At 39.5% G+C, this 11204-nt stretch overlaps 1 protein-coding gene across 6 annotated transcripts in view; it reads right to left on the minus strand.

Moving 5' to 3' along the window:
- The window catches only part of MTHFD2L (methylenetetrahydrofolate dehydrogenase (NADP+ dependent) 2 like), a 147677-nt gene extending 136874 nt beyond the window's left edge, over positions 1 to 10803 (minus strand). The window contains exons 1-2 of one of the 6 annotated variants that reach the window (XR_004437970.1): positions 10195 to 10432; positions 6420 to 8702 (exon numbers count right to left, since the gene is read on the minus strand). Coding sequence is in view for 2 of the 6 variants with exons in the window: in XM_033214437.1 (XP_033070328.1) it covers positions 8609 to 8702; positions 10491 to 10633 (237 nt within the window). In the remaining 4 variants the exon portion in view is untranslated. Of the gene's footprint in view, positions 1 to 6419; positions 8703 to 10194; positions 10439 to 10490 lie in introns of those variants that run through there. The other 5 variants (XM_033214435.1, XM_033214434.1, XM_033214436.1 and 2 more) reach the window with 5 other exon arrangements.
- Between the last annotated feature and the right edge of the window lie 401 nt (positions 10804 to 11204).

The raw sequence follows: 11204 nt of genomic DNA on the forward strand, positions 1-11204 counted from the left end.
CTCCAGCTGACTCCATCAGTCACTGTAGAATTCAGCAAGCCTAGCTCTGTAGGAGTCACTATAAGAAGAAAAATGAAGCAACCTCAAATTAATGCAGGTCCAATGGGAGAGTGCCTGTATCAGTCCATGTGCTGGAAGAACTGGTCAACTTATATATTCTCATTACTTTAGTGCATAAACAAATTAGACTTTTCAACATGAAAATTCTTGACAAGCTAAAAAGTTTAAACATCAGCAACAATTCAAATGTTCAGCCACTGAATAATACATCTCCTAAAATTTCTCTCTGGCTTGTCCTGATCTCCTCTAATCCATTTTCCATACTGCAGCCAGAGTGATTGTTTTCTAATTCAATTACATCATCTCCCTGGTTAAAACTCCTCACCACATGCTAATTGTTTATTCACTTAATAAATACATGCTGAAAGTCTCCTATTCACTGAAAACTATTTTAGGCACTGGGAATATAAATAATAGGGGGCAAAACAATTACCTACTTTTATGGAAACAATATTCTAGTTGAAGAAGATATAAACATATTAAAAAACAACAGGTATTTAATATATCATGTGACATGAGGCAGAGAAACGACTTATCTGAGGGCCAGAGTTATTTTATATAGGTGGGTTAAGGTATCACTTCTCTGATAAATCAGGTAACGTGGGCAGAAATGAAGGAAATGAAATACGTCATGTAGATTTCTGGGAGAAAAGCATTCTAAGCCAAGGGAAGTGGACAGCAAGTATGGAGGCCTTTAGCAAGGAGCATACCTGAAATATTTGAGAAATAGCAAGAAGTCAATGGTTGCAGTGGAAAGAACAAGCGAACAGGGACAAGACATGAAGTCAGAGAAGGAGTGGGACATCAGATTACATAAGGCCCTGCAGGCCTTTGAAAGGATGTTGGCTTTTACTGTGAGACAGGAAGCCATTCAGAGATTTTGACGTGACTTTCATTTTTAAAATAACTGGTGAAAATATAGAGGATAGACTCTATGAGATCAAGTGGAGAAGTGGAGACTCCAGCTAAGAAGCTAGTATAGTATAACACGCAAGGGATGATGGGGAGTTAGGCAAAGGGGTAGCCTTGGAGGAGCTAAGTAGTCTGATTCTGAATCTATTTTGAGAGTGGAACCATTGCGAGTTACTGAGATTGGGTGTAGGATATGAAAAAAAGAAAAACAGAAGGCAAACATGACTCCAACATTTTTGACATGAGAAATTGGGGGGAAAATTAACTAAAATCCAAATTCTCTATAGGTTACAAAGTTCTGCATAAGCTACTTTAGCCTCACTGCTAAAGAACACTATGCTTAGTGAGTCGCACACTACACACCAGTCATATTTTAATTCATGAACTGCACCATGTTCTCTCTGTGCCTTCACATATAATTTTCCCTCTGCCTGAAACTCCTTCTTCTCTTTCTTACCTCTCCAACCACTTTGCCAACTCTGTCCCACACATTGCTCAAGTCTCAGCTCATAAAACACTCTGGTAATGTTTTCCGAACCCTGTACCCTGAGACTCTGCTATGAGCACCCACAGTACCTTGTTTTTACCCTTTTGAAGTATTTTAAGTCATTGATATTGTCTAGTTGTCTGTCTTCTCTGGATAGGCAGCCTGTAGCTCTCCATTTCTTTATGTCAATTGTTACTTTATTTTGTTCTTTTTGTGGTGCCATGTTTCCCTAATGGCTCATAATCCTTGTGTCCTTTCATTGGTGTCTATCACTTGAAGAAGCAGGCATCTATTCCAGTCTTTATAAGCTGGCTTCAGTAGGGAAAGCCTTTCACCAGTCAGTGGGTCTAGAGATTCTTGATGGGCCATCCGGCATGGTCCATGGGTGGGCTTGTTGCTAAATCCCTTGGATTGGTTGGCAGGTGATGCCTAGGTCAGCAGATGGTGGGCCTAACACTTCAACTCACAGGGGGCTAATCTGGTGTGTGGGTCCACTGGGATGGGCTGTCATTTGGGTATATAGGAGCAGTCCTGGAGCCTGGGCCTGCAAACACAGACCTGAACCCTAGGTTCAAAGGGGCCATCCCGGCACTGGGGTAGGTCTTGAGGCTGAGTCCATGGGGACCAGCCTGGCACTGGAATGGTCCTGGTCCCAAGTCTGTAGGGACTGGGCTGCCACAGGGTCCCCTGAAATGGGCCTGGTGCCTAGATCTGCAGAGGAAGACCTCGTACCTGGAACCATGGGGTTGGGTCCAGAGTTTGGGTCCCTGGGGACAGGCTTGGACCCGAATTCATGGAGGCTGACCTGGTACTTGGGCAGGCTTAGAATGTGGGTCCATGAGTTTCTACCTGATGCCTAAGTCTGCAGTGGCTAAGCTGGAATCCTTCGATGCTGCCCTGGCATTAGTGCAGGCCTAGAGCCTGGGTCTGCAAGGAGTGGCCTACAGGCTGTGTCTGTGGGGGCTGGCCTGGCACTGGCATGGGCAACACTTGTTGCATTTTTTTCAAAAGTTGTTGGAAACTATTAATCAACATATTCAACAAATAGACTAAATGGGGGTAGGGACACCTTCAGATTTAAAGTTTTTAGTGAATTGTAATCAGTGAAACCAAAGCTTACAAACAGAAACGTTATCTCTTCAAAAGGAAGGGAAGAAGTAAACCAATTTTAAAAATGATAGCTCAAACAATGCACAAGTAATTTTAATTTCTGTCCTTACGAGAAGAGACACAGAGACACACACACAGAAGGGAAGTGAAGACAGAGAGGGAAGACAACCATTTGACAACAGAGGCAAAGACTGGAATTATGCAACTGCAAACTCCTTAGGAACACGAAGGACTGCTGGCAATAACTAGAAGCTAGTCGACAGAGCATGGGCCTACAGATACTTTGATTTCAGACTTCCAGCCTCCAGAAGTGTGAAAACAGATTTCTGCTGTTTCAAGCCACCTAGTTTGTGGAACTTTGTGTACAGCAGAATTAGTAAATAAATACATCTATAATGGCAATTAATAGTTCAATGTCTGAGAAGAATCTTCTAATGGAGCTCATATTTTTTGTTGAATAAAATTTCATTGAATAAATTACTATTTTGTAAAATATTAGAATATAATTGAGAAAAACTTTAATTTTCCCATATCTAAAATATGGCAAACTAGTTTTAAAACCATACACAAAAACAACTTATTTGATGACTTTTATGTAAGTATTTGTCAAAGAAAAGTACTTTGAAAAGATACACCAAGATAGCACCTTTGAAAATATTTAGGCTAAAATATCTTCCCATTTCAATGTGCAAAACGTAGAATTAAGACTGTTCCATTTAGCAATTTATGTGTGCTTCAGCATCTATAGAGACAGTACTTTTAAAACTAAAATAACCATTGTCTAAAGCAAAGACTCTATTTGCAACTGTTAAGAAAATTGCAGAAAATTTAATTTTAAAATTAAGCATAAGGGCCGGGCTAGTGGCTCACGCCTGTAATTCCAGTGCTTTGGGAGGCCGAGGCGGGCAGATCACGAGGTCAGGAGTTCAAGACCAGCCTGACCAATATGGTGAAACCCCGTCTCTACTAAAAATACAAAAATTAGCTGGGCGTGGTGGTGCATGCCTGTAGTCCCAGCTACTCAGGACGCTGAGGCAGGAGAATCGCTTGAACCCAGGAGGCGGAGGTTGCAGTGAGCCGAGATCACGCCACTGCACTCCAGCCTGGGTGACAGAGAAAGACTCCATCTCAAAAAAAATAATAATAATAAAGCATAAGATCTTATTAACTTTTTTCAGAAAATTATCAGTATCAAAGTATTAAAAGATACAGCTAAGAAATTGATTCAAGTAAGTGAATATGCACCAGGAATAATTATTCATGCTGAATATTCATGTAATATAAATTTTTATTTTAACATATAGGGATATAAATTATCTCTTAAAATGTTAATTTTGAAAATAGTTTGAAACTATAAGTTCACTAATATATTTGTAAGCCAATAAATATTCCAGATATATAATTTTCATTACATTCATGCCCCTTTTTACTCTAAAAAATGTGCTAGTTTGGTCAACAAATTATATAGTGACCTTGGCATTAATGCATATCAAAAACGAAATCCATTTGACCCCTTAGATATTATTTACATGATGTGCCCTGTCATTACTTGCTCAGGTGGTTTCCCACAAAGGCAGAAACGACCTTCCCCCAAAGGCTGCAAGAAAAGCAGCCCTGCTTACTGCTGGGCTAGCCACGAAATACGGCTTCATCAGGAGGCAAAATTTAAAGAAGGGAGGTGGCAGCTAGTGAGTAGCAGGGCAGCACTATGTAGTACAAATTACTCACCTGAAATCAGAAGTCCTAAGCATCAGAGCTCTAGGTCACCATTAGTAGCAATAATAAAGTTAGGCAAGTAACTTAGCTTCTCTTCAACAGCATGCAATTTCTTTATCTACTTAATGGAAATACTGTCTTGTTGACCTTACATTACATAAGAGGATTGGCTAAAAGTTCATTGGCTGGTTTGCAAAAGTGGCTCTTTCTCCTAGTTTCTGCTAAATAACAGATGGAGATATATTTCGATAACCAGAAACATTATGAGGGCAGAAAGTCTTCAGCACTTAGTGCTGTCTCCATGGGCTTGTTTACTTGTACTTCCAGAAAATAAACTAACCACCTTATCTATGCTTGTTAGAATCAAATGATGTATTTAATAAACTAGAGCAAAGTAACAAAGGGGGGGGGATTATTTCTATGTATCAAAATACTCGTCCACAAAAAAGTAGCATAACAGCAAATAAAAGCTAGTCAAGATCAATAGTTTATTTAATTCGTATACTTGAAAAATCTACATCTTTATAATTCGTACACTTGAAAAACCTACATCTTAGTTTCAATCTCATCTTTATTCACAACTTCAACTAGAGCTGTAATGAACCATTTTATCTCTATAAAGATGAAAAATCCTAATATAATGACTAACAATTCCAAGCTCTACCCAGGCCCTAACATACAGTTTAATTGCTTTATATCTTAGGGCGTATCTTTGATATCTTGAGTTTGTACAATAGAAATGAAACCCCCCAAAAACAGGGCAAAATTCCATAGAGAATAAAACCAATCACCAGTATAGGAAGTCTTTTGAGATATGCTGTTAAAATAAACGTATACCTGTAAGTGTTACATTTATGGCCTCTTTAAAAAAAAAATCGTTTCATACCCCAAGTACCCTATTCACATCTGGAAGTAATTTTACTAGAAATTACATTTGCAAATCAATAAAAAGTAAAATAATTTATTTTCATTAAATATGACTCTTCTTGATACTCAGTTTTTTAATTAGTTAACTTTCTGACTCTGTACTACTTAAACAATATCCATTCCTTTCCAAACGAATTTTGTCAGAAAGAACCTTAGATGCTAAGCTTTGTGCCACAAAAGCTCTTGGCCCGTTTGCTGAAACCTGTGGACTCTTTCTCAGAACAATCCCTTTAAACATTCAATATAAAATACAGATTACAAGGAAAACCAATTTTACTGAAATACTATCAAATGCTTTTTTTAAAAAGTATTAAATAATAGGATCTAGTGGTAGGTCTAACTACCATAACAAAATAGTGATGTGCAGATGATGTTTTGTGGTATCTGCCTCAACTTCGTGATACTGAAGTATTTGTAACTTATATTAGCAAGTCACATGTACTGATGATATTATGTATTTGTTGCCAACACTGACAATGGAAAAAAAAAAAAGCTACATTTATTAGAAGTTAGTAACCTCCAATCCAAGTTTATGGATCCCCTGCATTCCATCCATAAGGTCCTAGGTTAAGAACATCTCAAACTGAGGGAATCTAACAAAATAATTTGTAAAATATACATTCAAATTAGCTTTCTAGATTCACAAAAGTTCTATGAGATTTAATATTAATAAATGTTTCAAAAAGAAGAAAAAGCAAGTGAGATAAGTCAATAATTATAAACTACCTGTAGAGAAGAACACTGGAAAGATGATGTGGGTTCAGGCCTTGTCTTCACCATGTATTTACTGTGTCAACTTGGACAAGTTTAATTTCTTTAAGCCTCAATTTCTCAATCTGTTAACTGGAAATAGATAGTAATAGTGTCTATCTACCTCCTTTAGTTGTTGTAAGGATCTAAGGACATACTGTATGTGCAAAATCTCAGCAAAGTGCTTAACATTAAGAGCTCCTTAGATATTAAGAAAAATGTCTTTTTCAACAATACAACTGAATTCCTTAAAAGCATGATGGCATTCATTGCAGTTCCAGTTAATTACAAACAGAAAAAAAAAAGTGGGGAGGGAACATCTGTTGCAAACTATACACACACCCTCACTTTAGAATTATGAATCTTTAGATCTTTAGATAGTCTTTGGATCTAGGAACACTCTAATGAGCCTAATTATAGAAACCTACATAGAGTTCAGATGATGAAGTGAACAAACCTGGTTGGTATGATGTTGACAAGAACACGACCTCAATCTGAGAGTAAATTATTACATATTTTCCAAGAACTAGACATTAAAAAACAGCAAGATGGTTAGGTAAGTTAGGGCCAATTGATTTAATATAATATGATGCAGTCATTGAAATGCTAATAAAAACAATAGCAACACAGAAACCACTTATGAGGTAACCGTAAGTGGAGCAGCTGGCTAAGCCTTCTTGGATAATATCCTGCCCTGAATTCTTTAACACTACTGTTAATTTAGGTTCAGATTGTGTTCTATTCTGACCATAAAGTTTTCTACCTTGCATGTAAAATGTTTTCTCAAATCCCAAGTGAATTTCTTAATAGCAAATATCACTTATTACTAATCATTTCTTTAATTTAGCATACTCATTTACAGCTCAAATTTCACCTAAGCTCCTCTCTTAAACCTCCTTCCACAACTTAATTATCTCTAAGCCAAAGTGTAATTTCACGAGTTCCGTGGGATTCCTTGAGAGAGTATGTGCCCATGAAAAGATCACCTGGTGTTGCTCCTTTCTGCTGTTTTCATCCTCCCATCGGAGTACTAATATGAAAGAATAACAACTTCAAGGCATTTGAACAACAAAGATTTGGGTCATTAAAGAAATTGCCAAATTATTAGTAAGATCACGATTAACTAATGAGATCTAAAATTACTACTAGTCCCTCTTTTTCATCTACTGGTCCATTTTAGCCAAAAATCTTGATTGTGGAGATATTAGAACACACTATTTCTGAAGAGCTGGAACAAAGAAAATAAAACTTATGAGAGACCAAATGTTGAAATATTTAGTTTTTGAATTTAAAATGACATAAGAATTTCTTAGAAATCAAAATTGTAGCCAGATGGCTATATCATCTCATTTTCAGTAGAACAGGTATAGCAGGAAGATAGGAACATCACCACATTATCAAATTTGCCAACTAAATAGAAGATGATTTTGAGAAACTGCCTTTCCTAGTCATTAGAAGAGACAGAAATACAGAGTAAGTAGTAGAGGGAAGAGTCTGAAAAAAAAATGAACATTGTTACTGATAAAATGTGTCTTTTTTAATTATTATACTTAACTACCCATGGTAAAAGACATGAATACTTAAATAACACAAATAAGAATCTTTTACTAGCTCCAAAAATGTAGATTTTTAAAAAATGTGGTCTAGCTGCAAAAATTATAAAGCCGATGCCAGTGCGACAAAGAGAAAGGTGAAACTTCCAAAAGACCTGTAGGCAGTACACATTTTTTTTTAAGCTAAAAGAAGTAATAGGATGAGGAGAAAAAAGAGAATCTACCAAATTAATGATCTGAGGATTCACTGAGCAACAGGATAAACATGGAATGCTTGGAATAGCCATTTAGTTAATTAAAATAAGTAGTTCAGTTAGAATAAGCCAAAGCGGGGTTTGTGAAAGTGCCCATGTTGCAGGACACCTTCAAATCTGCTTTGAGCATGGCAAGGTCTATAACCTTCCCAGCCAAATGGGATAGGCTGCTACCAGGCTCCTCACACTGAAAAGCCCTGGGCACAAACTCATGTGATGACTTTTAACCAAGGATGTTTTGATTTGTAAACTGCTCACGCACCACAACAAAATGGGAAAAATTTAGTTACAAAGACTTTTTTTTTCATTTTTAAACTTTTGCCTGGATAGTTAATTCATTTCAAGAAACAGTAAGCTGCAAGAAGAAGGGCTTATTTACTACTTTAACATTAATTTCTCCCAATTAATAAGTCCTAAATTCTCATGCATAAACAGGAAAACAAATTCATTGCAAATTTTAAAGGAAAACTCACTGAGAGGAAAACATTAAATGATACTTCAAAATACGGTAACTTCCAAACTCCATCAAACATTATTTATTGAAATTCTACTTAAAAAAATTCTCCACTAAAAAGTATTGTAAATATTCCATTATTACAGGTATGTGGCCAAAATATGAAAAGATAATCAAAGATACTTTTTCAATTAAGGCTCTACATAGCTCAGAAATCGTGATAAATCTGTTAATTTAAAACAGTCAATATCACTGGGATAAGAGTTTATCAAACTTAAAGGCAATTTTCAGTGAGAATAACACTAAGGTGTAAATTTCGTGGCAAAAGAAACGATGTCAGACTTAAATCACATTAACTATGAAGAACTAGACAACTAATGTGTCACTATATATATAAAAAAGATGACTGTGGATGGGGACAAGTGGGGAGGCAGACAGTGGCAACCTCTGGAAGATGGAATCTCTTCTCTCTGCTGGTCCTAGAAGAGAAAAGAGACACCAATAAGCATCAACACACTGTCCGAATTCCTCCCCACCCGAGACCCACAAGTCCACAGGTGTTTCTCAACCTCGGGGCCAACTTCACCTTCAGAGACGGTATTTAGTATAAAGAGGGCGTCAAAACCCCCGCCTTATCTTTACTTGCCTAGTGCCGTCTTTAAAAAATAAAAACTATCAAAATATACTACTTATTTTTATAATTATAATATGCATCAAGTGAAACTGAAAGCAGCCGTGCTGAAATTAGTAACTGTTACCGTCCATAGGGATAATAGCTTTCCAAAACCTTTGCACTCAACTATTTTAAATAAGGAGGTCATTACGTATTACTTAAAAGTTCTGAATTCTACATGAGTTGAGGGGTGTGTGTGTGTGTGTGTGTGTGTGTACAAAGCAAGTGGCTACAACCAAATTTGGGGGTTGTAACTGTTGTTTGTCATGACTTCCATTCAATGTATGCAGGTCACGGAGAAGATGGGGAGATGGAGTTGTTTACAGCAAGCTGACAAAGGGAAATTAATCAAGTTGTACTATTGGAAACAAGTTATCCTCACCCTGAGAAGTACCCCTGAAACAACTGAAATTCAAAAAATAATAATACAAACAAGTAATTTAGAGTGACGGCAAATAATCCCCTCAATTCTTTAATATAAATAGAATTCTACAGAATCTGCTTTTCCTAGGTAGTAGAGCCAGCTGGTAGTTCCAAACTAAGTGGCACATTCTTACCCACCCTACTACAGCTTACACAACTCTGCTTCAGTTATTTTCTCACATATCCTTGTGGAAGACCTAGTCACTAGAAACTATGTCCGAAGCAAACCCTATAGGAAGTAATTTTTAAATTCAGTCACTTAAGACTAAGATCTAAATGTACACAATAGGGAGCTAATTGATTTAAATTAAATAAACTATGTTTATCATTGCTTTTTTCTAGGGATTGTGCTGAGCACTGCGGGATACAAAAACTCGAGTGAGACACAATCTTCGGACATAAAATGGCAATGAAAGCGCATTTCTGGAAGCCCTGAAAGTCTGAAAACAGAGGGTCTTCCGGACTCACAGGCTCTGGGTCAAGAAGATATATTTTCATCTTGTTAAGACGGATTTTGCAAGTAAGACAAGAAAAGTAGAAGACGGAAGAGTGCGTACCCTTTTGTATTTGCATGGTTCTTCCCCAGCAACCAAGTCCAAAGAGATGTAATGAATCTAAGTCTCATCACCTGACAGAGGTTTAGGGACAGCCATACATGAAAAGGCTGAGAAATCTGCATTGATATCTGGTTTTGTGAAACCATAAATAATTTTAGGGTTGGAAAAGACCTCGACAAAACCATTAACAAAGGAATTCAGAAACGCAAACATTAGTAAGTCATCTGGACAACGTCTACTCCTTTATTTACGAAACACTAAAATAACCAAAGCAAAAACAAATGTTTGGCCAAAGCCGACCACGTGTTTTTATGGTACCTTTTCTTAGTGCCTCAAATGGCTTCCTAAATCAACTGCACCTGCTGCAAAGATGGCACGTTCTGGTGCGAGAGCCCAGAGCGGAGCACGGTTTCGTTCCCCGAGCTGAGGCAACTGCGAATTGACCGCGCGACCGGCAAGGCCACCTCACAGCCAAAGCGGTCCTCGACCCACCGCGCCGCCGCGCGGCCGCCCACAAGCCTTGGGCCCCAGGCGCGGGAGCGCCGCCCTCACCCGCGCCCCCGCAGCCCTCCCACCGCCAGCGGCTCCGCAACCGGCGGCCTCAGCCCTCGTACCTCACATTGCTGCTCCGAAAGCCGCGGAACGCGCTCCCGGGCTCTCCCGGTGCCCTTACGGAGGGTGCTGTGCTTCTGCCCAGCGCCGGCACTCGGCCGAGGCAGCCGCGGAGCAGCGAGAAGCCGCGGACCGGCACCGTCATGGCCGCGGATCCCCGATTTCCGGACCGGGGCTCCACCTCCCGCGTCTCCAGTCCTCGCGGCTGGAGGCCCGGCTCCGCCCTCACTCGGCCTGGCGGGGCAGCAAGTAGCGCTGCCAGCGAGGAGGTTCCGGCAGACACGCAGAGTGGGGTCAAGAGCGGTTCCCAGGGCCGGGGACGGAACTGACGGGGCGCCGGGTCCGCAGGGGGCCGGGCCAAGACCCAATCCCCGGGCCAGCTGAGGCTGTGGAGGCTTGCGATGTGGCCTGGCGACTCGGCCCCGCACCCAGACGACACACAGCTGGCATTCCCATAGCGACGTCACAGAGAAGGTCTCCAAACTAATCACTTTAGGCAGCACGCCCCACTTTCCACCAAGCCAGAGATCCTGCCCAACAGTGTCCGTGACTACGTGGAATTGGATTTAAAGCAGGAAAGAATAGGTTCATTGTTTCCCACTCCCTTTGTGACATTCCTTGGAAGCTGGAGAAAAGAGCAAAGGTGTGTGGAGAAGGAGCAAAACCTGGCTGAACAAGGAAGGTCTGGACTTTAGGATTTCTATACTTCTACTTTA

This window comes from Trachypithecus francoisi, unplaced genomic scaffold, assembly GCF_009764315.1.
Source record: "Trachypithecus francoisi isolate TF-2019V2 unplaced genomic scaffold, Tfra_2.0 Lachesis_group1, whole genome shotgun sequence".
Taxonomy (NCBI): domain Eukaryota; kingdom Metazoa; phylum Chordata; class Mammalia; order Primates; family Cercopithecidae; genus Trachypithecus; species Trachypithecus francoisi.